The sequence below is a fragment of the Eucyclogobius newberryi genome, unplaced genomic scaffold, assembly GCF_026437365.1.
Source record: "Eucyclogobius newberryi isolate DKJ021-1_F unplaced genomic scaffold, fEucNew1.0.hap1 SCAF_22, whole genome shotgun sequence".
Taxonomy (NCBI): domain Eukaryota; kingdom Metazoa; phylum Chordata; class Actinopteri; order Gobiiformes; family Gobiidae; genus Eucyclogobius; species Eucyclogobius newberryi.
The window spans coordinates 18,599,437-18,627,326 of NW_027315857.1; the positions used below are offsets into that span (position 1 = coordinate 18,599,437).

The window sequence follows — 27,890 nt, forward strand, 5'->3', positions numbered from 1 at the left end:
TCACTCCGGTTTAGTTATTAGTTTATTATTAGAGCTATTCTTTACGTTCCTATTCTCTATTTGTAACCTGATCTCCAGCTATAGTCCAGCCAATCACGTCCTCTTACTCTCCACCAATCATAGTTCAGCACCTGACGGGACTTCTGTGCGTTTAGCAAAGTTGTTGTGTTGTTTTCCCCCTTCGTATGGCACATGGTGCCTCCGTCTGCTTCCCGTTCGTCGTGTGCTTTTCCTGTGTGTTTGGTCCTTGAGAATGTGAGTTTAATCCTCCTAATGCTTCGTCTTTGTCTGTTTAACTGTGCTACTATTAGTCATTACCTGTAGTTAGTTTGTCTTATTTATCCGGCTCCATCTCGGCCGTGTAATCTGCGCCGACGATGCGTTCACGGCCCATAGGCCAGCATCACTCCGCAGCACGCTGGCGCTAGTAGTGATGCGTTCAAGGACGATCGGAATTTATAGTTTTTGGCGAGAAAATGGCTGGAGATCATTGCTCTGTTGTGTTGTTGTGAATGTTGCTGCTTATATACTGTTTATTTCCCATTTGAACTTGTTTTAACGTTGCAAACTATTCACACCTTTACTGTCTGTATATTCTATGTTTATCTGTCTATATTCATTGAATTATTGTGTTTTAATATCCACTATTCACTGTACTTCTGTATTGTAGAAACCAAACATCAAACCACACATCTAACCCCGAACATCAAGCAAATAAAGAGTGATAAGCAAAGCTGACGTCCTCCTTTGTTCTGGCCGGACAACCTGGGAAGATTAGGGAAATATATATCCAGAACTTATACAGTCCTTCAGAGGTCGCAAGATTGGGTCTCCTTCCCAACGCCTCATTTACAAGAGCAGAAGTAAACACTCGGTCACGAGCCGGGTCCGCCATCTTGAATGTTTTGGAACGGGGGTGAAAAGCAACTTCCCTATCTTAAGTGTGACGCGTTAAAACCTGCGCCTGGGATTGGATCGGGTGATTATCGTCCAACGACTTCATTGACTCTGACTCGGGTTCCAGGCTGGCGAGTCAGGCAAACTTATCTTAGCAGTTTTTGAAGATGTGTTGAAGGAATCTCTTTGTGCGCTCAACTGAACGTCATCTGAAGGTTCTCCCTTTTTCAGCGAGATGTGTAGAGTCGTGAGTGGATTATTGGACGTGAACGTAAAATCGTCTCACGTAACTTGTAACACATCTACCGTATTTTCCGGACTATAAGTCGCACCGGAGTATAAGTCGCACCAGCCAAAAAATGCATAATAGAGAAGAAGAAAAACATATATAATTTGCACTGGAGTATGAAATGCGGTTGCAAGTGTGAAAATAACAAATAATATCACATCACAACTTTGGAAAAAGTCCTGAAAATACAGTAAATCGATCCAAAAGAAAGAAAAGGGGAGATATTTTCCAAATAAGTGCTAAAGATGATCTAACAATCTATTAATCACACCTAACCAATTTGTCTGTGTCCTTCCAAGTCTTTCCTGGGTGAATACAGTGTCTAGTCTTTCACTCTGAGATGCTGTAAAATTGACATATTATTATTTTTATTATCATTACTACTATTTCATAACTAATAGCAGGGACAACACATAAGGATTTTCTATAGATGTGTCTCGCTTCTGTGGGCTTAGGACCAGCACAAACATCAGGTCTCGCGTGGTCTTCAACGTAAATGTCCTGCAGGTTTATCGTGCTAAAGTGTGTCTTCTTCACCATCAGTTTGAGCAGGTCAGACGTCCGAGCTGAAGTTACCTGTTTCGTTCTCGGGCACCAGCGTCTCTATGGGCGGCTCCAGCTCGCCACTGTCCAGCAGGCAGCACTTGGCCTGGGACAGAAACATCCTCAGGCCCTGAAGGAGCTGCACGGACGTCACACGAGGAGCGGCGGAGGAGGAGGACGACGCCAGGCTTTTCAAGGCCTCCCGTTGGGTCAGGAGGAAGTCCTGGACCATGCCCCCGAACGTGGACCGCCTGTCCCGGGACAACTCCTCCACCAGCCGGGTCAGGCGCTTGTCCGGGGCGAAGAAACACACAAAGGCCTCGCTCATACGGTGGATCCCGCCGCGGCCCCTGGAGCGGACCAGCGGGGGGCGCTGTGAGCTCTGGGACTCGGCTTGGGACAGGCTTTCGGAGTCCGAGTCGGAGTCCATGCTGCTGAAGGAGCTGCTGCTGTCCAGTTCGGCCAGAGAGGGGGCGGGGCGTCTCTCCAGAGCCACAGCAGAGACTTCGGTGCTGGACTGTCCCGCCGGGGTGGAGGAGGGAGGGGCGGGGCTCTGCTCTGCTTCACCTGCCTGGAACAAAGACACAAGGAGAGTCACATTATTTGTGACAGATATTAGGGCTGCAAAATATATTGCATAAGTATATATATCGCAATATTAGTGAGGGTTATGGACAATATCGCAACAAACTAAACATATCGCAATAACACCAAGGTTCTTTAAAGTTTTTTTCAAATGAAACCGTTGAAACAGAGCTGCCCCGTGGTCGAGAGGTTAAGGCCTTTCGGACAATTTACTGCATGTCTTCCCTCTTTCTCATCCCCCATTTCACACTTTCTTCTCCAGTCTAATGAAGCCTACGGGCAACAACATCTTGAAACAGGCTCTTATTCATGATTTTCCTCATTCAATTTTCCTTTAAATTAGCCCTGAATTTGCCTCGGTTTCGTCTCTGATTGTTAAGTTTCTATTTTGACAGAGCTCGACTAATAAATTAAGGCACAAAACATAACTGACATGATCGTGTCTCGTATGTTCAAATATCGCAGTATATGCCTGTCTGATAGTGGCATAGCATATTAATGTATAGCTATAAAATACTGTTTAAATATGCAGGATTATAGCAAAAATGCTAATTGACATCTGTTGTCCTGTGGAACGTTACACTGAAGACAACATAGGACAGTGAAAGGACAATAAAAGCCTTCACAGACTTGGTTTTCTTTTATCCAGAGAGTGGACCTTCTCTTATTGTCAATGGAAGACGGTTCCATCCAATAATCAGTCGTTCACAGAGAGCACATTCTGTCCAAATGTGGTGCGTCTGTGTGGTTCCTCACAGTCTGCTCGAGCTGTGGCTATGGTGGGCGCCACAGTTTGTTTTATTGGTTTGATAATGAAATAATATCAAGCATTAACGACTGTAGATTAACTAGACTTTATACGTAGACCTGGATTCAACTGCACTGATTCAAATCAAGAATGAAACTGCTATATTACTTTATAGAACACTAACTTTAGATTTGAGTGAACTAGAGTCAAAGGCCAAAATCAGAAACAGAACAGCTTTTTTTTTACTCCAAGGGGAAATCATTTTACTTACAGACCAGCAGAAGAAAAAAGTAAAGAAAACTATGAGATATTGGCATAAAAATAGCAGTTTCTTGTTTGCACTTGCAGCAGTTTCTTTTGTGCCTTGTTTATCAATGATCAAACTTGTTAGGCCCGAGCCCCAGCAGGGCGGAGGGCCTATTGCTCCCGCAACGCTGCCAAAGGCAGCGTTGCAACTGTCTGTTTGGTACCCCGTCGCCCCTGGCAAGTACAGTGAACTAGCCCATGCCGAAGGCATGGATCATGCATACTTACTCCTGCTATGACAGAAATAGTCAACAGCAAGCGTTGACAACAGCAGCGCGAGGCGCTGCATTCCTCCAAAAACCCTCTTGGCATCGTCCCGTACGCGAAAATCCATGCCGCAGGCATGGGTCATGCTTGTATCTGCTCAAATCAATGGAAGTCTATGGGGAGTGGGCGGGGCATCCCGACGGAATAGGGAGTGACGAGCGCGTAAGCGCTCGTAATGATGATTCCACCCCATGACGGCATCGGGAAGGCTTAGAGCTTTCAAACGATGTATAATTTGTTGTTATAGTGGAAACGGCTATATTGTTTTTGCTAAAAATATTATTATTTTTATTTTTCTTGTTCTTCTTCAGCGCTTTGATCTCTAATTTGACCCCCTGAACATGCTCAAAAACTCACCAAACTTTGCCCAAAATTCAGAATCGGCGAAAAATTTTGTTTTTTCTGGGCCATTTTTTTTTTTCGTTAAAAAATGGCGCGACAGCGCCACCGACAAAAGTCAAAATACATTGCGCCTATGGGAGACGCCCCGAGGTCAACTTTGTAGTAAAGCTACGAAATTCGGGACACGCATTCCTCTCGTGAGGACAAAAAAAAATAATCATTGTGGCCACGCCCCCAGACTTACCCTATGGCCACCATCTTCCTTTGAAAATGAAAACACGCTGTGTTAGCCATTTTGTTCACGTCAAACTTTGACGAACTCCTCCTAGGGCGTTTTGCCCACCGACTTCAAAATCGGCGTACGTCCTCTGGACAAGTGGGGCATCTAAAGTTATCAAATTTTTTGAGATACCTTTTACGGTCTGTGTGCGGCGCAGCCGCAAAGTTGGACAACTTATTTTGGGATATTGCAGATCTAAAAATTGCTCCCATTTGATCAAAACCAGTCCGATTAGGACCAAATTTGAATCAGTTGTTAAACTTTCTAGTTTGGACCAGTTTAGACTGACAAAATTGAAATGGGCGCGATAGCGCCCCCTACAGAGTGACCTTTAAATTAACATTGAAGGTCAAAAATTAGTTTTACCAAAATGTTCTAAACTTTACCCAAAATTCTATTTTGGCGTCCCGATCAAAAAAGCCAATCAGACAAATGCCTTATTTTTTACGGCGTAGTCGTAGCGATGACAGAAACCTCCCATGTTATCCCTATGGGAAAACCGCAAAATCTCTCAAATATCCACATTTTTATGTTTCACACTTTAACGAACTCCTCCTAGTGCGTTTTGCCCACGAACCTCAAAATCGGTGTACGTCCTCTAGAGAAGTGGGGCATCTAAAGTTATCCAAATTTTAAGGATAACCTTTACGGTCTCTGTGCGACGGAGCCGCAAACGTTTCCCAGAATTCTGACTATTTGGCCTTCAGAGTGGCCTATAAACAATAGAGTTTTTCCAAATGACATGATATTTTGAACAAAATTCTAATTTGCCATCCTGATCATAAAAGTATGAGAGCCAAAGTCATATTTTGTACGGCGTAACCGTAGCGTTGACAGAAACATCCCATGTTATCCTTATGGGAAAATCGTAGAATCGCTCAAATCACCACATTTTTACGCTTCACACTTTAACAAACTCCTCCTAGGGCGATTGCCCGATCAAGTTCATATTTGGAGAATATCATCTACACAAGCGGGGCATCAAAACTTACCCATATTTTGATTCTAAGTGCTACGGTCTCTGTGTGGCGGACCCGCAAATATATGTCAGAAATGGGAAAACAGCGAAATCTCTAAAATGACCACATTTTTACGCTTCACACTTTAACGAACTCCTCCTAGGGCGATTGCCCGATCAAGCTCATATTTGGGGAGAATCATCTACACAAACGGGGCATCAAAAGTTAGTCATATTTTGATTTTAAGTGGTACGGTCTCTTTGCCGTGGAGCTGCAAATATACTGTCACAAATGGGAAAAACGCCAAATCCTTGAAATGTTCACATTTACGCTTCACACTTTAACAAACTCCTCCGTGGGCAATAGCTCGATCAAGCTTTACTTTGGGAAATATCATCTACACAAGCGGGGCATCAAAAGTTATCCATATTTTTATTCCAAGTGCTACGGTCTCTGTGCGGCGGAGCAGCAAATTTGACTGACACTTGTGTTGATTTGCACTGGATTGGCCATGTCCAATGTGTCGCCGTCTGTCAAGTTCTTTTTTAATTCAACACACAATAAGGGCGCCATCTTTATCAAGTCGAAAGCGCAGAGTCGGAAGGCCGGCGGCCGGCGAGGGCCGTTGGATGCCGCTTGCGGCTTTAATTTTGATTGTGTTTATGCTTAGTACAGTGTAAAGAAAGGTGCATATAAATAACATATATCAGCATTATTCTTACTATAAAACAACATCCTTACTTGCGTGGTGTGTACGGCCATGAGGTCGTCCTCCTCCGCAGAGCCCGGCGACACGGCGGGCGTCCTCCTCAGCACGCCTGCCCCAGAGTGGAGCCTCCTCTGTGGGTTGGCCTTCTGCAGTCGCTCTGGCCCGTCCTGGTCCTGGGACAGAGGCGGAGAGAAGGACCCTCCCTCCAGGGACAGGTTCATGGAGGACTCGGACAACCTCAGTCTCATGCTGCGTTTGAACCGGTGCCGTTTGTTGGAGGCGCTGTGGTTGGCGAGCTGCTGCTGCTGCTGCTGAGAGAATAATCAAAGTAAAGTTAGTTTATTAGGCCCGAGCGCCACAAACTGGCGAGAGGCCTATTAATCTCGTAAGGCCGTGCGAAGCACGGCTGCGAAAGTGCGCACGTAGTGCGTACGAAATCGAGCGCAAAGCACTCGCCCACTTCCAAACACTCACTAACACACTCCTTCACTCACGCACGCCCCGTGCATACTAATTAGTAGTAGGAAAATGGAACATTACCGTTGTAAACGGGCGAAGCCCGTGCAAAAGTGCGCACTAAACGAGCACTTTACATTGGGATGACGACCGCATCCCCATATAAAGTAGTTCACGAATACGTTCCCCATCTCTTGCATGTTCCGTGCATATAAGCATGTAATGCAAAAATTGAACATTATTACTGTATAGAGGGCCAAAAACACAAAGTGGGCGGAGCCCACTCAAAATTAACGAAAGTACCCGTCAGTGACCAGGGACGAAAATGTATAGTTTATGATAATTGAAAAATGGGAAACATTGTTTTCGCATCGGAATATTATTCTTTCTTTCTTTCTTTCTTTCTTCTCGGGACCAACCCACCTATTTTTCACCCAGTGAACATTGACGAAAAGTCACAAAAATTTGCACACCTCTAAAAATCGTGCCTCTCTACATTCTGGCTATTTCCCTTTTCTAAAATAAAACAAATTGACGCCCCCAAATGTACCAAAAATGCATTGAGAGATGGGAAATTACCCCAAAAAAATCTGATCGTAGAATCATAAAATTTGGCGCAGAGGTAGATGGTGACAAGAGAAGTAAAAAATATTATTACGGCAACGCCGTCCGCCCAACCAAATGTCGGCCATATTGGTTCAAAAATGGCTAAACATGACTTCGGAGTTTTTCAAACGTCGTACTTTTACGAACTCCTCCCAGGGCGTTGGCCCTAAAAAGCTGAAATTTGGTGAAAATGCTACTGAGGAGTGGGACATCAAAAGTTATTCAAATTACATTGATACCTGTCACGGTCTCTGAGCGGCGAAGCCGCAAACTGTAGCTGGAATTTCAGAAATCTCCCAAATTTAACATTTCTGCCGTTTGCGCAGATAAAGTCTGAATTGCGTCAAATTAGAATCAGTTGTTAAACTCTTTGCCCTAAACCTACTTGAAGTGAAATAAATTAATTTGGAGCCACAGCGCCCCCTACAGATTTTATATGGAGGTTAAATGTTTAGTTTTGCAAAATTATATAAAATTTGACACACAACTCAATTTTAGCATCCCCATCAAAAAAGTCAATGAGACCCATGTCATAATTGTTATGGCTTTGCCGTAACGATGACCGAAACCTTCCATGTTATTCCAATGGGGAAATCGCCAGAACATGTTTACACTTTATACTTTCACAAACTCCTCCCAGGGCGTTAGACATATTAACCTGAAATTTGGTGAGACTCATCTTCAGGGGTGGACCATCAAAAGTTATCCACATTTTTATTCAAAGAGTCACGGTGTCTGTGCGGCAAAGCCGCACATTTTGCCAAGAATTCAAAATAAAATTGCTTTTTGATGGTAAAACAAAGGGGAGAAGATGTGACAGCGTCACAGATTCAGCAGTAGGCGTAATAAAAGGACAATTGGGGCGCGTTAGCGCCCCCTCCCCTTGCGGCGTGGCGAGGGCCGATCATTGCCGCTTGCGGCTATATTTGTTATTGTCATTTTAATTTTAATGTTTTTTTTTTATTAATTTATTTATTTATTCAATTTTTTTTTTAAATATTAAAAAAAATATTAATTAATATTAATATATAAATATTACCTGTATTTCTATGGAAACATAAGATAAGATAAGATAATCCTTTATCGTCCACACATGGTGAAATTTCATTGTTGCAACGCAGGTAGATACAGAGGAAAAGGACAGATAACTTATAGGAAGTTTAAAAAATACTCAAAAACTCCTATAGACAGAACCTCTCATTTCCTAATAAGGAATGGAGGGGAAAAATAAAGATACAATAAAATAAAATAAAAAAACAGCTAGCGTAAGACAAGAAAAACATCTTCCTGTTCCTGTATTTCAGACCACAACAAACTCTTCTATTAGTTCATCAGTCCATATCAGTCTTCTCTCTGCTCTGGATGTGTTTCAAATGCACTCAGAACCCTACTTTTTAAACATATATCACAAATCTAATCGCAATAAATTCGTGCAGCCCGTTCGTAAAGTTCGGTCATAGAAGCTGCTTCATCCGTTCTCTGCAAAAACATCGAGCTTCACCGCACAAATATGACTGAAATAGACAGTACAGAAGAATAACTTGTGTTGTCAGCTGAGTTTACAAACCTTCAGGACCTCGAGCTGCAGGAAGAGCGGGTTGATGAAGCACAGTTTGCCCTGTCGGCCCCGCGTCATGTTCAGGCTGCAGTCCTGGGTCACGCCCTTCAGGCTGCTGCTGGTGGACGGGCCCTGCTCCACGGGGCCGTTCTGGACCTCCGCCGCGTTCGGGGAACTCCAGAAATCTGCAAAAAACAATAATGTTCAGTGTTGTTAATTCATTTAGTGTACTATTCATTCAGTATAATGTTATCAGGAACTATACATAGACTGCAAAACATGTGCTGAAAGAACAGGTTTTATGACTCACGATGACATCACGCTGTGACAATTATTCACGATTATTGACAGTATCTGACCAGCGTTATGAAATCAAACTTTATGAATGCAATAGTAAAGTTATTGTGATATAAACAGCTACATAAAAAAACACTATAATTAGGTGTACTTTTTTTTTTAATTGAAATGACTTAATTTATTAGCGCTTACGGTTATATTGTGACTTGAATAATAATTAAAACCTGTCAAATTCACAGACCATTCACAATCCACACAACAAATCAATTAGTCAAAGAGAACGAGTTACAGATGGATAATCGCTGTCAGCATGTTAAGACTTTTATGTTCGACATAAATATAATAAATACGACATTTATAAAAGTGTTTTTGTCTCAAAGCTAAAGGCTAACATACATTAAGTTAAATATAAAACAGATAAACTTGATTAAAGTACATACAATGCAAAGAGTGCTTTTGTAAACAGGTTTGTTCAGTTTGTGGTGTTATTCTTAACATGACTGATTAAATGTATTGCATGTTAGCATTAGCTTGGAGATAAAACTACTGTTATAAACATATAGATGTCCCCAGGTGAAGTATTTACATGTTAACTTCTTTCTTTTAAACTTGCTTTTATATCATGATTACTCTGCGTAAATGTAGGCAAGGCAAGTTTATTTGTAGAGCACATTTCATACACAAGGCAATTCAAAGTGCTTCACAGCAGGAAAAATGCATTGAAATCACAAAGAAATTACAGAAACAGAAATACAATAAAATTAACTAAATTAAAAATTATCAATCCAACTGATTTTCTAAACTAATAAAATCACAAACAAAAGAGAAGAGTGCAAAGAAAAAATCCCTTCAGTCATATGCGCAGCTAAACAAAACTGTTTTTAGCTTAGATTTGAACATTGTCAGAGTTGAAGCCTGTCTCACATCAACAACAAATGTAGCGTAAGGTTTTGGCTATGTTATGTTTGGTTACTTAGCGTTAGCCAGCGAGCGGTTTTGCTAAAGACTGAAAATGCAAAAAGGTGGGAGCGTCCGTAAATGGACAGAGTGGAGTTATGTAAAGGTCTTGACATGCTGCCTGTGATTATCCAGCTGTAACTCACGCTCCGCTTTGTGGTAATTCATTGTTCAGTGGTATTTCATTTTAGCGGAGCAGGAAGGGCGAGCGCCGCGGTTTTAAGGCAACCGGAACAAGCGGCGTGTCTGTAGCTTGCCGACTTTGCGAACATCCTAGCTAATTAGCAGTCGGACGTGTCATGAAGAGAAATAACTCACACAATACATGCGTTCGCGGTGACGTCACACAGCCGGGACTTCCCCATAGCGGCCATTTTAAAAGGGGCACGCGATATATAAAAACAAACACGACTGCATCCTTTTCTACGGCATAATGAGCTACGAATACTTTGATTGAACGGCAATCTAAGGCACACGACAAAGCTATAATTCCTTGGTCAGTCAACAGAGCGATGTCCTAACAGATTAAGCAGGTTTTTGGCATTTTGGCCTCACATTTCCTGGATTCCGTATGTAGTAGACGTGCTGTTGTGCCCCTTTCAAAATGGCAGACTTGGTTCCCACTGCACAAGTTCCCGGATGTGCGACCGCATGTATTCATTTTTATTTCATTTTAGCGGAGCAGGAAGGGCGAGCTCCGCGGTTTTAAGGCAACCGGAACAAGCGGCGTGGCTGTAGCTTGCCGACTTTGCAAACATCCTAGCTAATTAGCAGTCGGACGTGTCATGAAGCGAAATAACTCACACAATGAAACAGGCTTGCTTTGCCCCGCAATAGAATGCAATGCACAGTTTTGTACCTTGCCCCATGTGGGAGATGTTCTCTAGCTGCTTGTGCGTCGAGGCTTTGGCGATGGCGTCCGGGAGCTTCAGGGGAAACGGCAGCACGTCTCTGAAAAACACACCGTTCAAACAGGACAGTTCATCCTCTGGAGCCGTGTCAGGGTCTGGTCACTACTAAAGCTTAAATACATTTGTGTTTTATGTCTCAGCTTCATAAAGCCTAAATTATTCAAACCGCTTTATGAAGTAAGTTGGCTTTCTGAACTAAGAGTCAACGATAACGACATGATATTTGCACTTTAATTATAATTGATGATACAAACACAAGTGGTGATTAAAATCGTTCTGCCCAAAAGGACCAGGCTTGAAGCGTATTAGCCTGATTTGATAACACTTCCTCCTCCTAATTGGCCGTTACAACCATTATATTTGCCCTTATCTTTTCAGAAATGTGTTTTGGCCACAGATGTATAAGATAGACCATGTGAAACGTAATATTATACTACATATTTCTGAAAAGACAAGGGGATAATAGTTGAATTGGTGTCAACGACAAATAAGATGAGAACCTTTATTTGTCCCACAATAAGGAAATATCAATGTTATAAAAGTATGCAATAAAAGATAGAAAGAAAGATAAAAGATAAAAAACAATTACAAAAATATTTAAATCCAACAATGTATCTAGAATATTAGAAAACACTGTAAAAGGAGTAGCAGTGTTAGATTCACTAAATTCACTTTCTTTGGCGCCTTTGAATGACATTTATACATTCATAATTAGCAGCCATAGCGCTCTAATATCAATCTCTAATTAATCTCTAATTAATCTCTAATTTTTGCTTTCATGCTTCACCTGCTGATACAGTAAAAGGCCACCAGTCGACACAGGTCGGGGAAGCTGAGGGCCGAGCTCTCCAAAGCGAACGCTGTGAACGCAAACACAGACTACAATCATAAAATATACAAAGACATTAAAGCATACAGTCAAATTTAATAAAGTAAAGCATTGTAACATATTCACAGCACAGACAGTGGACACGGCCACTCACTGGAGTCCTCCTCACAGACGAAACACTCCTTCACCGATGAAGGGCTTCTGTCCGACGTCACTCTCAAACACAGTACTTTCCTCTGACTCGCGCCGCACTTACGCACTAAAAAGGTCTGCAACAAGAGGGGAATTCTCTCACTAAATGTATGAATATGTCTGCTAAAAATACAAGTGCATGTCAATTCTCCATTCATATAGTTGATTCCCTGCAGTCAGGCGCGTGAGGAGCTCCATGGAGCAGCAAAAGGCCATGAGGGGGGCAGTACTACTCTTTCTACTCTTACTTGACTAAAGGTTTTGGGCTTTGAGTGAGTCTACATATGATTTGCTTATTTCCCTGCTGATTGTCCACTTTGTCACACATTTTCCTGCGTCGCTAATGCATGAAACCTGGAACAATGGCCAAAGTTTGACTGTGTGGACCCTCGCGCACCCCGTGGATGAGTCGAGTACGTAAACCAAGCTTAAAGTGTGTCGTGAGCTCACAAAACTTAAACATCTTTTTTGATCCGACCCTATCGACGCTCGAGATTATGATTCATATCCAAAATCTCAAAGTGACTCACTCTGGGCCTCCTTCTTTCTGCTGTGGTCCACGAGAATCCTTATCATTCCAAGAAAATACATAAATGAGTCAACTAATCGTATAAATAGTTTCGAAGGTCAACTGGGCCCTGTTTGATTAGGAGGTAAAGATCCCCAGATTGAAAATGACTTTCAGTTAGAAGTCTCAAAACGTCTTTTAAAACGTTTACTCTTCGACGAATGAGGGATTATATCAATATAGTCGACGAATACGCATTTGTTTGACTAAAACATTGACTGATTAATTGATTACATGACTAAAAACCCTATCTTTTATATACATATAATAGTATTTCAATAGTAATGTGGACAAAACCAGACTGTTCAACACAATCACATGTTAACAGATGCATTCATATTATGTTACATTAAACAAACCATAACCGCACTGACTCTAACGTGTGAAATATAGTGTGAAATATTATCTTTAACATATGGACCATCAATTCACATGTTACAGGGACAAGCGTTCAGATTCACAGCATAAGGCTATGTTTACATGCAAAGGCAAAATCTGATTATGATCTGATTTCATGAGCTTTAAGATGGTTTAAATGACACGCAATCTGGAAAATCGGATGTGCGTAATCAGAGGGACCGTGTGCAAAAATAAATCAGATGTTTTCGCTGTTTACGTATGATTTTTAACAATCTTAAAACTCCAAAAATCCAATAGTAATCAGATTTGGAGAAGCAGAAATATTTTAGTTGGTCAAAGAAAAGTGAAGTGAAGTTGGTGACATTTCTAAAAATACAAGTTCATGAACATTTCTGATATTAGGTTTCAATTTAATGAGATAATAAAGTGACAGTTTTATCAATTGTTTTATAATTCAATAAAAATAAATCAATAAATTCTGAATAAATAAAACAAATTCCAAATGAATAAAATAAATTCCGAATAAATAAAATGAATTCCGAATAAATAAAATAAATTCCGAATAAATAAAATAAATTCCGAATAAATAAAATAAATTCCGAATAAATAAAATAAATAAATAAATAAAATAAATAAAATAAATAAAATAAATAAAATAAATAAAATAAATAAATTGAAGTCTATAATAAATATAAACTATTCTTACTCAATAATTACACTTAATGAAATGTTGAGACTCAGATAAACAGACAAATAAAATGTTCCCATGAGTGCCTTGTGCGACACTGAAACTGTGCTCAAAACAAACATCGGCAGTGAGTGACGTGTGTGTTGTCTGACCCCCACAGGCTCCCGTAGCAGGATGTAGACGGCGGCGTCCTGGTTGAGAGAGAGCTGGAGCCACACCGGATGAGTGAGCAGCAGCCGGTCCAGGACACTGAAGGCCCTGTGCGACGCCCTGGCACTGCCCGCCGCCTGCATCTGCCCAAAACAAACGCCAACGAGGTTAAAAACGCATTACGCATACCGTGCATTTAGTTTAGAGCCGACAGGATTCAAAGAGACGCAGAGAATGTACAGCTGTCTGGTGAGAGGGAGTGTTTTACTGCAGTGTTTCTCAACCAGGGGAACTTGGAGTGGTTTTCAGATTAAAAAAGAAAGTGCAGTAAATTCAAGAGAAATCATGCTTTTTCCCCCCTGGTACTTATTAAACTATAACATGAGTAGATCTGACTTTTACATTTTGTACACAACGTTCAAACAAAATAGCTTAAAAAAAAAGACATGGGACAACTGAGACTGACTTAATTATAACACACACACACACACACACGCACACATTTTTGAACTCCACATCCATCACAAAGCTAATGAGGGAACACAGTTATAACGAGGCTGGAATCTCATTAAAATGTTGCATAATAATTTTCTCCTTTAAGGATGTTTTGGAGCATTTTGGCCATTAAATATATCAATAATATATGACTAAAGTGAACAGCTGGGGGGTACTTGGAGTGAGAGACAAAGTTTAGGGGGTTCTCGAGACAAAAAAGGTTAGGAAGCACTGGTTTAGAGAGTAAATTGGTCAAGAAAACTGTTTGTCAGGAAGATAATCGGCGATATTACCGTAAGTTTGGTGCATAGTCATATCACTGATGTAGGAAGTCAATATCTATTTAAAAAGAAGAGTAATGAAGCTAAAGAGGTGGCAGTATGTTTACACAGTCAACATAAAAAGTGCAGCAAATTGTATTGATTCAAATGATTGTCATTGGCAGATATTGGTCAACAGCTACGACAAACAAACATCGGTTTAGGGTTTTTTTCCCTTCCTGTTTGGGCTGTAGTACTAAACACAAATCGATTTGCATCATCAAAACATTTCAGTTTTGGAACAAGCGAGCAACAAAAATAATATCTTCTATTTTTGCAACCATCCCACAAACAGATTATATAAGATCATATCACGTCTGATCACAAGTGAAATGTGCTTGAGGTTTGAGTCTCTGAATGAACGCTACAAAAGAAGAAGTTAATTTAAAGAATATACTCTATAGTCAAGTTTTCTATATCTTTAATACAACTGCATCTCTACACTAAGCACACTAAACTGATTCAACCACGCTACGATCTATTATTTATATCAGTAACTCTAGCTCTACTTTTACTACGATGATTTATTGAGCTAAATGTAATGTATAAGTTCTTCCTGGTTGAATTTATCACACATTTGGGATCTTTCGTGACTCTAGCAGATGGACCCCGGGATCACGAGCCGCTGATTTTCACCACATTTGAAATTTGAATCTTATTATTATTCAAATTCTGCTGGCAGCGCTTGCATTCATGAATTAATATCCCCTCCATCAGTCATCATCGGTGTCGGGCTTGAAAGGTGACTTGTCCCGACTGTATCTTCTTCAACATTTTTATTCCCTTTCAACTTCCACGTGCTCTTTGGTGGAATTTCTAACACATGAAAGTCAAAACAAGACGATTTGAGACAGAAAACTAGATTGTTAAGAAGCCGATAAATTAGCAGAGCAGCATAATATATAAATAGCGTATTTTCTGGACTTTTTTCATAGTTTTGGCCGGGGTGCGACTTATACTTATATACTTATATACTTACACTCCGGAGCGACTTATATGTGATATTATTTGTTATTTTCACACTTGCAACTCCATTTCATACTCCAGTGCAACTTATATATGTTTTTTTCTTCTCTATTATGCATTTTTTAGCTGGTGCGACTTATATTCCGGTGCAACTTATAGTCCAGAAAATATGGTAAAAATAGAAAATAGTCTCTTTACCATGAGCAAATAAAGATGCAATATTCAATTTTGACGTCGCTTGCGTTCTTGCAATTGCAGGCGTTGCTATAAAAAAAATTAAATACTTGTCCCATGTCTACAGCAACATAAAATAGTACCGTATTTTCTGCACTATAAGGCGCACTTAAAAGCCTATAATTTTCTCAAAAAACAACAGTGCGCCTTATATATGGATTAATTATGGTTATGCTTACTGACCTGAAAGCAATTTTGTGTGGTGCACGTTTTGTTTCGCTTAATGCGCCTTATAGTCCAGTGCGCCTTATATATGAAAAAATTATCGAAAATAGTCAATTCATCTACAGTGCGCCTTATAGTGTGGAAAATACAGTACTAAAGCTTTACAGTTACAGTTTACTTTACAGTTTACTGCATCTACACTTAGATTCTGAATGACGTCCTTTCTTGGTCCAAAACAAACACAGGATTTTGCGCGCACAATGAGACAATAATGGTGATTGTCTGGTTCAGCGTTTGCCTCGCTCTCCGTAACGCGGCGATGAGATTATTTCACATTTCGACACTGTCTTCAGGCCATTTCACAGCAACGACGCACGTGATGGAGCGGAACAACGCGGCACAACCTGCTCCTCTTCACAGCCACGAAATACTGGCAGTTACCGCGGTTTAGCCTGTGATCATCAAGAAAACACTGCATAATCGTTTGGGTTTTTGTTTTTCTTGTACTGGGCAAAACGTTGAGAACAAATCCTTATTTACGCTGTTGGCCTGAGTGAGATAGAACCAATGACCTGTTTATCTGAAGGGGCTCAACACAATTTACTGCCTTAACGATTATTGTGAGAAGAAATATTGCGATTCGACGATTATTTGCGATTATTAACGTCACAACAATAAAATCCTACCTTTTCTTTGCTTCTTGTTTTCTTTTCTTATCACATTAACTACCGCTCTTCAATATGTGACCTGCTTTATGCAATCAAATTTTCTGATTGACTAATTAGATGCAAACAGCAAGATAAAAAAAGCGCTTTACATTTAATTTACTTTTTTGAGCAAATACTGAACAGAAAGGATTGTGTTTTGCTTCTAAAATTTCTCACATTTCTGTTAATTTGATTTTATAAAGACCTACTGTATTTTCCGGACTATAAGTCGGGGTATAAGTCGCACCAGCCAAAAAATGCATAATAGAGAAGAAAAAAACATATATAAGTCGCACTGGAGTATAAGTCGCACCAGCCAAAAAATGCATAATAGAGAAGAAAAAAACATATATAAGTCGCACTGGAGTATGAAATGCAGTTGCAAGTGTGAAAATAACAAATAATATTGCATAAAAGTCGCTCCGGAGTATAAGTATATAAGTATAAATATAAGTAAAAGGTGCGACTTATAGTCCAGAAAATATGGTAATTTACGGTAGTTTGGAAATTGTCACATTTCGACAAATGGAATTCTTCTTTTAAAAATGTCACAATTATTATTACGATTATATTGTGATTGCGATTAACCTAATAATGTATGTAATGTATAAGGACAGACGAGGGGAGTTGGTGGGCAGTAGTGGATGTTGTGTAGAGCCAAAAATGTTACTCAAATAAGTACAAATAAGTACAAATAAGTACAAGAACAAAAGGAAGTACAAAAGGAAATACAAAAGGAAGTACAATATTGCTGCTGGTGGCGAACAGGAAGTGAATCAAAGAAATTAGTAAAGGCAGATTCACGCCAGCACCAACAGTTTGATTACCTTTGACTCCAAAACCACATGACCATCGCAGAGTACCAGAAGAAGAGCGGCGGTGCAGGTGGAACTGTCCAGCGTGTCCACGGAGACGGAGGTGGGTGTGTTAATGACTGTGTGTCAGCCAGAACAACGAGAAAATTTGAAAATGTCACAGCGGAAAAAGCCGACCTCGGAGTGAACGTCGTGACAGTCTTTTCACTGTTTAAACTCTGCATCACCTCACAGTGTTCTCCTCTCATTCAAAAGAGACACAAATGTAACTGTATTATTATATATTAAAGGTGCAACATGTAACTTTTCTCCGGGTGACGTTACCAGGACAGATCTGGGTCAAATGGGCTCCGCGCACAGCAAAAAGTGCATTTGTTTCCAAGGTATTTTTGAGCAATAAAAACACCTGTAACTAAATAAATGCAAAATAGATTCATGTTGTACTGGGAATAGTATGTATTGTTGTCATAATACAAATATTTCAAACTCGATATTGATACTATTGAAAATGTTAGATGCCCAAAACATTTAAACAGCACAATAACAATAAAAACATGACATTTTCAACACAAAATGATGTCGTGGACTATGTGGTCTTGTACTATTTCTGATATCGATCTAAAACTATTCAGTAAATTGTGTACGTGATCCTCGCCCTGAAGTTCCTCTGGTGAGCGCTGAGGGGCCCCCAGAGCTGCCTGGACCCCCAGAGCCGCCTGGACCCCCAGAGCTGCCTGGGCCCCCAGAGCCGCCTGGGCCCCTGGAAGGGAAACGCTGGTCTATTTGACAGATAAATGCCTCTCTTTCTCCCTCTTCTCTCTCTCTCCCTCTTTCATTTTCCTTTCTCTTCTCTCTTGTGGCCTTGTTAGACAGGGCAGGACAGGGTGAAGTGGGGGTGAGAGCGAGGGGAGGGCACATGAGCTTGGCACACTGGCACGTGTGCTGTGCCTTAACCACTCCACATCCCGGGCAGTCTCTCCTCTTTCTCTATTCTATTTTTTTTTCTTACTCTCTTTTCTCTCTCTCTCTCTTCTTTCCTCTTTCTCTCTCTCTTCTTTCATCTCTCCCTCTCTCTTCTTTCCTCTTTCTCCCTCTCTTTTCTTTCTCTCTCTCTTTATCTCTCTTTTCTTTCCTCTTTCTCCCTCTCTTCCTCTCTCTTCTTTCATCTCTCCCACTCTTTTCTTTCTCTCTCTCTTCTCTCACTTCTTTCATCTCTCCCTCTCTCTTCTTTCCTCTTTCTCCCACTCTTTTCTTTCTCTCTCTCTTCCTCTCTTTTCTTTCATCTCTCAATCTCTTTTCTCTCTCTCTTCTTTCCTCTTTCTCCCTCTCTTCCTCTCTCTTCTCTCATCTCTCCCTCTCTTTTCTTTCTCTCTCTCTTCTCTCTCTTCTTTCATCTCTCCCTCTCTCTTCTTTCCTCTTTCTCCCACTCTTTTCTTTCTCCCTCTCTTCCTCTCTTTTCTTTCATCTCTCACTCTCTTTTCTCTCTCTCTTCTTTCCTCTTTCTCCCTCTCTTCCTCTCTCTTCTCTCATCTCTCCCTCTCTTTTCATCTCCCCCTCTCTCTTCCTCTCTCTTCTTTCCTCTCCCCCTCTCTTCCTCTCTCTCTCTTCCCCTGTGTGGGTTGAGGACTGAGCAGCAGATGGTTGCCTTGACGACGGGCCTACACAAACGTCCTACCAGGCATTTCCCACTCTGCTCCGCACAAACCTGAGCCTGAGATTTAATGCCAGTTTGTGTTATTCTATCCACGTTAAGTACATCAGTGATAATTTAATAAAGTCATACAAAAACATGCAATAACCAAAGTATAACAATATCAATCTGTTGTTTCTATTGAAGGAGTTTTATGTCCCAGATACATCGTTATACATTCTGTGTATTCAGGGTCACATTAAGATACTAGATTGATGTATATTTGACAGGTAATTACATTGTTTCATTGACTGTCAGTATTTGTGATTTGAAAATGAAAATCTCGCTCACAAAGAGGTTTTAATTATACTGTGAAAATTTGACTTTATTCATTTAGTTTCTCTGCACAGAGCATACTGTGTGGCACAAACAGATTGCAGATACAGACACACTTGTGTTCTGTGCCAAAAGTGCTTTGCTATTCATATCTCCAGTAGTATGTGAGACCAAGTATTATCCCTTCTTCCTTATGAAAACTTAAAACAAAGCATAAATAATACACTTAAACATCCTCCAGCGAGGTACTTCTGATCAAGAAACTACGAGTATGTGTTTTATAGACAAATCTGTGAAGGATTTTGCTCCTTTCGGTTAATCCTTGTGTCAAACGAGCCTCATCACTGGAGAAACCAAACCCTTTACTTCAAACTAAATATGACTCAAACAGTAAACGTGGTGTCAGAAACCTGCCTCTTCAGTCTAAAGGACCGATAGTAAACAAAGAGGCTAGTTTGATGGAAAACAAAGAGGTTTAGTTTCTGGTGAAACCAATAACACATTTTCATCAGGAGGTCCCGCCCAGTGGGCAGGGCCAACCCAGAGTAGGATAAATATCTGACTTCCTGGTCCTGATTGGCAGATTGAGAATGACTCTTGGTCCAGATGATACAACTGAATCTTTTTCTACAATGAATGCATAAATGTAACTGATTAAATATAATTGCGTAAATCTAAATTAATAATGGTAAATGAGTAAATGTAACAAGTAAATGTAAATAAATAAATGTAAATTAGTCAAATGTAACTTTGTAAATGAGTAAATATACTTGCCACCTCTGAACATGTTGTAGGTTGAAAGTGAAATGTCCTGACTCGCAGTGTGGGCCAGTGTGTAGTGTGGGCCAGAGTGCAGCGTGGGCCAGAGTGCAGCGTGGGCCAGAGTGCAGCGTGGGCCAGAGTGCAGCGTGGGCCAGAGTGCAGCGTGGGCCAGAGTACAGTGTCGGCCAGAGTGCAGCGCGGCGCGGGCCAGAGTGCAGTGTGGGCCAGAGTGCAGCGCGGGCCAGTGTGCAGCCTGGGCCAGAGTGCAGTGTGGGCCAGAGTACAGTGTGGGCCAGAGTACAGTGTGGGCCAGTGTGCAGTGTGGGCCAGAGTGCAGTGTGGGTCAGAGTGCAGTGTGGGCCAGAGTGCAGTGTGGGCCAGAGTGCAGTGTGGGCCAGAGTACAGTGTGGGCCAGAGTGCAGCGCGGGCCAGTGTGCAGTGTTGGCCAGAGTGCAGTGTGGGCCAGAGTGCAGCCTGGGCCAGAGTGCAGCGTGGGCCAGAGTGCAGTGCGGGCCAGTGTGCAGCCTGGGCCAGAGTGCAGCGCGGGCCAGTGTGCAGCGTGGGCCAGTGTGCAGTGTGTTCCAGTGTGCAGTGTGTTCCAGTGTGCAGTGTGTGCCAGTGTGCAGTGTTGGCCAGTGTGCAGTGTGGGCCAGTGTGCAATGTGGGAAAGTGTGCAGTGTGTTCCAGTATGAAGCGCGGGCCAGTGTGCAGTGTGTTCCAGTGTGCAGCATGGGCCAGTGTGCAATGTGGGAAAGTGTGCAGTGTGTTCCAGTGTGCAGTGTGTGCCAGTGTGCAGTGTGTTCCAGTGTGCAGTGTGGGCCAGTGTGCAGTGTGTGCCAGTGTGCAGCGTGGGCCAGTGTGCAGTGTGTGCCAGTGTGCAGTGTGTTCCAGTGTGCAGTGTGGGCCAGTGTGCAGTGTGTTCCAGTGTGCAGTGTGTGCCAGTGTGCAGTGTGTTCCAGTGTGCAGTGTGTTCCAGTGTGCAGCGTGGGCCAGTGTGCAGTGTGGGCCAGTGTGCAATGTGGGAAAGTGTGCAGTGTGTTCCAGTGTGCAGTGTGGGCCAGAGTGCAGTGTGTTCCAGTATGCAGCGTGGGCCAGTGTGCAGTATGGGCCAGTGTGCAATGTGGGAAAGTGTGCAGTGTGTTCCAGTGTGCAGTGTGGGCCAGTGTGCAGTGTGTTCCAGTGTGCAGCGTGGGCCAGTGTGCAGTGTGTTCCAGTGTGCAGCGTGGGCCAGTGTGCAGTGTGTTCCAGTGTGCAGTGTGGGCCAGTGTGCAGTGTGTTCCAGTGTGCAGCGTGGGCCAGTGTGCAGTGTGGGCCAGTGTGCAATGTGGGAAAGTGTGCAGTGTGTTCCAGTGTGCAGTGTGGGCCAGAGTGCAGTGTGTTCCAGTATGCAGCGCGGGCCAGTGTGCAGTGTGTTCCAGTGTGCAGTGTGGGCCAGTGTGCAGCGTGGGCCAATGTGACCCCGGGGCCGGAGCGCAGGAGCCTATCGCAGCCTCATGTTTCGAGAGGCATTTCCAGGTCTGCCTTACATAAAACACGAGGCGGCCCACGCACGCACTTATGTAATTCCCTCAGAAAGTCTCTCAAACACAGCGCCACAGAAACACTGGAGGTGCCGTGATGAAAGCCGGAGTGGAAATTAAGCCTGGGTGTGAAAAGCAGACGTTGGCCCGGCAGCGTTTTAGTTCAAGCGGTCGGAACGGGAGAAGGAAGAGGGTAAAAACACAAAAGATCTGACCAAAAGTGAAGACTGACACTTACTTTTGACTTCAGAACGGCCTTTTTCTTTTGACAAGAGGTTTAATTACTTACTTACAATGCCAAAGAATGCCTTATTCGCTTGAGTCTCAAAAAATTGGAGTAATAAAGGTAAAAAGGTTAAAATGCTGGGGCCCTCTGAGCATTTAAAAGTCCTTAAACAAAGAAAATGTCACTAATATATTTAGTTAATTGGTTTTACATTTAATAGTTGCATTTTCCATCCCATTGGTAAACATATTTCTTTTTGTGAATAACAGACATATTAAATAAATAAATCCACCCAAACTAGATTTAACCATGAATCTTCAAAGTTTGTGACGCCATAGCAACCCAACAAATCCCCAGTTCAATAGTAAACCAAAAGCTTCCTGTTTTCCACGGGCGTTTTCATAATGGTGGGAAGTTAGGACCGTTGCCATAGCGATTAACAGTCTTAAAAACCTAAACCTCATGTCTATTTTGAATGTGGAAAAAGTCCTGGTTGCCGTGGGTCTCTGCTTCCTGTTTGATGCAATATCTTGTGGAAATTTCTCATTCAAAAGATAAAATATTTAGCTTTAGAAATTGCAAATCGCTATGGCAACCGTCCTTATTTTCCCACTGACACGAAACAACAATAGCAGCCCGGCGTTAAAAGGAGCAGTTTGATCGGTGTTGGTTAAAACATGGTGTATTTTAGCCGTTTTATGACTTTATTTAAATGTTTTGAAGCTCTATAAGTGTCTCTTCTCTTTGCGCTGAGAGAGCGTGGGACTCTGGGCTCCGTGTCTCGTCCAAAAGTGACAAGACGCAGCAGCAGTCCGTGGGGAGTAGTAGCGAAAGTCCAAATTTACCCAGCCGCCGTCGTCGTGGGAGACGGGCGAGCACGGGGGGGATCGGCCTGACTAAAGTAGAGACGGTTTAGGAGCCAAGGGGACCAGCGGGAGTCCAACGCCTGCTGTTCACGGGGCCATTTGAGAAGGGCGCGGCACAACGTGTTTGAGAGCGTAAAGAAAAGCATCTGTAGTTTAAGCTTTTAATATCAGCTGAGGATGAATGCGAACATCTTGATTGATCACAGGGGCTTCTGTCACTGTCATTCAAGGTGCACTATAGCCACGTGTCGACTGGTTCACTTTGGAGCGGATTGGAGCAGTCCGAAAGAGTCCAAAGGGGGCTGTGAGTGGGACTAGCAGATTATAATAAATAATACATAATAAAAACATAAGATAATAATAATAATTAAAAAAATAATGATAAAAAATAATAATAATAATGATATGAACAATATTTTTTCCCCAAATTCTAACTTGATCTCGTGATAAACCGCTGCACTTTATTTGTTGAGCCGACACGCTTGGATAAACTAATCTAGAGCACATTTGCCACAGTTTTCCTTGATAAGACTGACGCACAGCACAAGACCAAAGATATCCCTATGTTTCCAGTGCATATTGCGTCTAAGATGATCCAAACCCGATGTCTTTCATATTCATAAAGAGACGTGAAAACGCAGCACATTTAAATAAACACTGGACAAATGGATGATGAACTAAAAGTTGTTTATTCTGGCTTTAGAGTAAAGAATAAACAACTTCTCACAGCGACACAAACGTGGAATTACTAAACATATTTTTGTGAGTTGCTGAGCTCGGCCTCATGAAGAAAAAGTATGATTCACGAACAATATAGGTTTTATGTATTAAAAAAGCATTTGTTATGTTTGGGTTTAGTCCGTTTGTCCCAGAGCCAAGACCTGAGCATGAAAACGAGGAAAACACACTAAACGCCATTAACAAAAGCGTTCCAAATCACTCTAACGTGGTCATTACATTTATTTTAAGGCTTATAAATGAAAATGAAATACACTGTGAGCAGTAGAGCTCCTGTATACTAATAATTCAAACTTGATTTTAATACTAGTAAGAGTTTTTTTAACACAATATCATGTAAATTTCAACAAAAGTAATGTATATTTATGCTGCCATGTGATCTTAGTAATACTAGAAATGATAAACAGGAGGAACTGAGTCAATGTTTGTGTGTTTTTGGTTTGATTTGTTCAACCATCGCTCATCTCTCATTAACGTCATCTGCTGAAACAAACAATTGATTTTCATAAAAACAATAGCGAGGTGTTGTGCAGCGGGACAGACCAGCTGAGTGTCAGATGGAAAACCCCACAGTACAGTTGGTCCACCCACTGTCACCAACCAATGGGAAACATGGAGGCAGAGGCGCCCCCTAGTGACTAACGCTGGCCTCAAACTGGACCATGTCACATTAGGCTTGATTCAGTCAGAAACACCCACGATATCAGCATGATTGGAGCAAAATGATAATAAAATAAATGTATTGTACTGTAAAGATGATGAAGTAACTTGAAATTAGTAATTAAAAAAAGAAAAAAAGCATAAAGAACCGTGAGATAACTGAAACACACAACAATAATGTATATAATGTACATTGGCATAGTTTTGGTCAGTCAGTCACATATAAACATTTCAGGATTGTATTGGTAGATGGTGGTTAGAAAATAGTTTAAATCAAAGATAGATTTTAAGCAAGTTGTAGTATAAAATGTCATAAAAGCTTGTTAGTCAAAAACAAACTCATTTCAATGTTCAAATGTGTCGGTTTCACAGCTAGATTTTCCGTTTATTAAACTCTAAACCAGGCATGTCCAAACTACGGCCCGGGGGCCAAATGCGGCCCTCAGTCCAATTTTTCTTGGCCCTCCGGCTTCCTGCTAACTTGCAAAGAAACAAAAAATAGTACTTTTTACTCTTAAATTGGGAAAATTCAAGCATTTTTATGTTATACCAAACCTAATATTAATGTTCCAAGTCTTATTATTATTATTATTATGTTGAGGCTCATCAAAACTATGTCAAATTATTTACTTTGGCATTCGACAAATTCGACATTGTTGGGTGGTTTGTGGCTCCGTATAAGTTTCAAAATGCGGCCCTCTGTGAAAAATGTTATGACGCCCCTGCTCTAAACCTTTTGAAAGCATCAGGACCAGTGTTGGAGTTTGTTATAGACTGAGAGAGGAGGACAATCTGCATCTTCACTGTCGATTACTCAGGGACCAAACATCAACAGTTTTTTGACAATATTTTCCGTAAACAAAGCGTTGTCAGGCCAACCTTCTTCTTCTGACCCTCACAAGAGCTGGACTTTTGTAGATCAATGCTCGGACTGACCAGCTATCGCTATTCGTGGGAACATATTATGCAAAATCAACTTTACTGTTTTTAACCAGTGTTTCTTCACCGTTAGTTTTCTCAAAGTTGCATTCTGCTTGATTCCTGCAGTAATCCTGTAAGTTTTCCGATTGTCTTAGAAAGGGTGGGAGTAAAAAGCCAGAGACACACTGGACGTCGTAACTGGAGGAGGTTTAAGTAGTGTGTAGTGAGACTATGGAGGCCAGTAAAGTTGGACAGCGTTATGTCAGAAGTAGACAGCGGTATAGGAACAGTGAGGCAACGGTAAACTAAGAAAGGCACAGGAAGGATGAATAATCTAGATTCTCTTACGCTGTATTGTGCTGCAACTCAGAAAATCCGCCCTGCCCACAGCCCCGTGCTTATTGTAATTTCGATAAAAATTAAAGTCGCACTTTTTTTCATAGTTTTGGCCGGGGTGCGACTTATACTTATATTTATACTTCTATACTTGTACTCCAGAGATACTTATATGAGATATTATTTGTTATTTTCACACTTGCAACCGCATTTCATACTCCAGTGCGACTTATATATGTTTTTTTCTTCTCTATTATGCATTTTTTTGGCTGGTGCGACTTATACTCCAGTACGACTTATATATGTTTTTTTCTTCTCTATTGTGCATTTTTTGGCTGGTGTGACTTATACTCCGGAAAATACGGTAGTTGTAATTATCTGAAAATAAATAGTGACGCGTAAAGTGGTCTAAAATGTCTCCCTACGCCACTTTTCATCAATACAAACATGTAAATAAGAATCTGCTGCTCGTTACAGTGAAACGTCCCTGTGAAGAGTGACATATCAGTTCTGCAGTTTTGAACAAGACGTCAATGGACCTATTTATATCACTAAAGATGCTAAGATATTATTTAGATCAACATTACGACTTACAATGAAGAAAATGTAAAATACTGATCTACTTATGTGTTATGTTTTAGTTGTACTACTAAGTCCCTAGAAGAAAGCACAAATATGAAACTCCTTTAAACATTTTTCCCGCTTCTATGAAATTTTAAGTATTTTTGAGCAGCAGAATCACCTCAAATGAAATAAAATACTGGATGGATACGTTTAAAGTCACACTGCGAAGCATTTCAGGCAAAGCAAAGTTCACCTTTAAACACTTAACGCAGTTTGTTGTTTCATCTCTAGTCGTCTAAGTTTCGAGCAGGTGCAGATCAGAGCGACACGAGTGATGCAACAACATAATTGCAATGAACTGTGAGAATCTATATGTGCGACTCGTATGTGGGAGGATAAGTCCACGTTTACTCTGGTGTGCAGGATGATTGTTATAATTTGTCGGATGAGGTGTGAAAAAGATTGATAACTAGTCAGGAATTCCAGAAAACATTGCCTCATCTGTGCAGGTCATTTTTTGCGTAGGTAATTTACATTAAATGACAAATAAAGCACGTTACTGATTAGTTTGGGAAGATTGTGCAACATTATGAGGCACAAACACTGTATATCGGTGTAGTTATGTGACTTTCACCCAGTTATACACCTTTGTAATTGGTCAATAACCTGATTTTAAAGTTTTTTTTTAAAGGTTTTTCACATAAGTAACTCATAAACAACTATATCAATATATTGTTCAATGAATTAGAGATGAAAGGTCAATATTTGTATATTTTCTGTCCATTAATGTTAAGATTTTTGCTGTAATACAATAATATTTCAGCAGTAGAGGGTCAAATAAGCATGTTTATGATTTAAAATAGATGCAAACAAAAGAACATGCACGTTTTATTCTGTTATTAATTTCTGAAAAGCAGTTCAACAATATTGTAAATATAGAAAAGGGTTTACCAGGAGGAGATTCAGGAATACTACATCAGTGCCATAAAGTAATTTCAGTATTATTATCATTTATCAGGTTATTTTCTGCGTTGGAAATGTGTTATCATGACAGGCCTCGGATTTCGCAGGTCTTTGAAGAAGTGTGACTTGTGGCGACTAATAGAGAGACGTCATGATTAGTGGAAGACGTTAGTCAGAAGTCACACTTGTGCGGCGGTGAGAGCGTCGCCGGACTGTGAACATAGCTGTGAATCCGTCCAATCAGAAACATATCGTCCGTGCAGTTATTCAGAGTCGGGGGCGGCAAGTTACCGGCAAAAGACTGAACTACACACGCAAAACAGACTAACGGAGAAAACATGCTCTAATATTTAAAAAAAGCACCGCCTTTATCTTTACTTACAGCACACACTCGCTGTGACTTAGAATCAATAAACTTCTGCAATATTAAAGGATTTATTTCCATCCAGTGTTGCATTCTGACCAGTCTCAAACATGCTCACATATTTTCCATGACCACGGGATTTGTCTTTCCAAGGCAAGGCAAGGCAAGTTTATTTGTAGAGCACATTTCATACACAAAGTGCTTCACACGACAGGAAAAATGCATTAAAATCACAAATCAAATGACAGACCACACACATAGCATTCCAGACACTCTTTCCCATATTTATTTGACATTGCAGCGTGACAGGCGTCTCCGGGATGGTGTCCATCCCGGAGACGCCTGTCACGCTGCATCACTTTTAGATTGATTCTTTCCCATATCAGTGCGCTATCTGCAAACTACACACAGGGTTGTTTCGGAAATGAGAAGCCGCTCACTGCATCGGTTTGGTTTAAATACTGTATTGTAGCTGAGATAGATCATCATGCAGCGATTAACCAATGGGAGGAGAGGACCAACTGTATTATCTTGGTTGAATCAAAGTGGCGACTTTTTCTGTGGACAGTTAGTGTATATCATCATAAACATTAGTAATAATTGTTGTTTAAAAACTCTTTCAGGCATGCATTTAGTCATGTAGCATAAATAATAAAAGATTAATGCAGTCGTCTGATAAATTTGTTTAGTATTCTACATTAAATATAGGCACAAGCGGCAATGATTGGCCCTCGCCGGCGCCCGGGAAACCAGGAGGAGGGGGCGCTATCGTGGCCCAATTTCCCTACTGCCAATTGTCTGACAA

The 27,890-nt window shown here is 41.2% G+C and overlaps 1 protein-coding gene across 1 annotated transcript in view; it reads right to left on the reverse strand.

Moving 5' to 3' along the window:
* Nucleotides 1-27,890, reverse strand: part of rin1b (Ras and Rab interactor 1b) — a 54,009-nt gene that overhangs the window by 15,020 nt on the left and 11,099 nt on the right. Inside the window, exons 2-8 of the mRNA XM_072459233.1 lie at nucleotides 13,500-13,640; nucleotides 11,694-11,808; nucleotides 11,498-11,570; nucleotides 10,659-10,750; nucleotides 8,555-8,730; nucleotides 5,958-6,230; nucleotides 1,763-2,300 (exon numbers count right to left, since the gene is read on the reverse strand). Coding sequence (XP_072315334.1) covers nucleotides 1,763-2,300; nucleotides 5,958-6,230; nucleotides 8,555-8,730; nucleotides 10,659-10,750; nucleotides 11,498-11,570; nucleotides 11,694-11,808; nucleotides 13,500-13,640 — 1,408 coding nt within the window. The remainder of the gene's footprint in view (nucleotides 1-1,762; nucleotides 2,301-5,957; nucleotides 6,231-8,554; nucleotides 8,731-10,658; nucleotides 10,751-11,497; nucleotides 11,571-11,693; nucleotides 11,809-13,499; nucleotides 13,641-27,890) is intronic.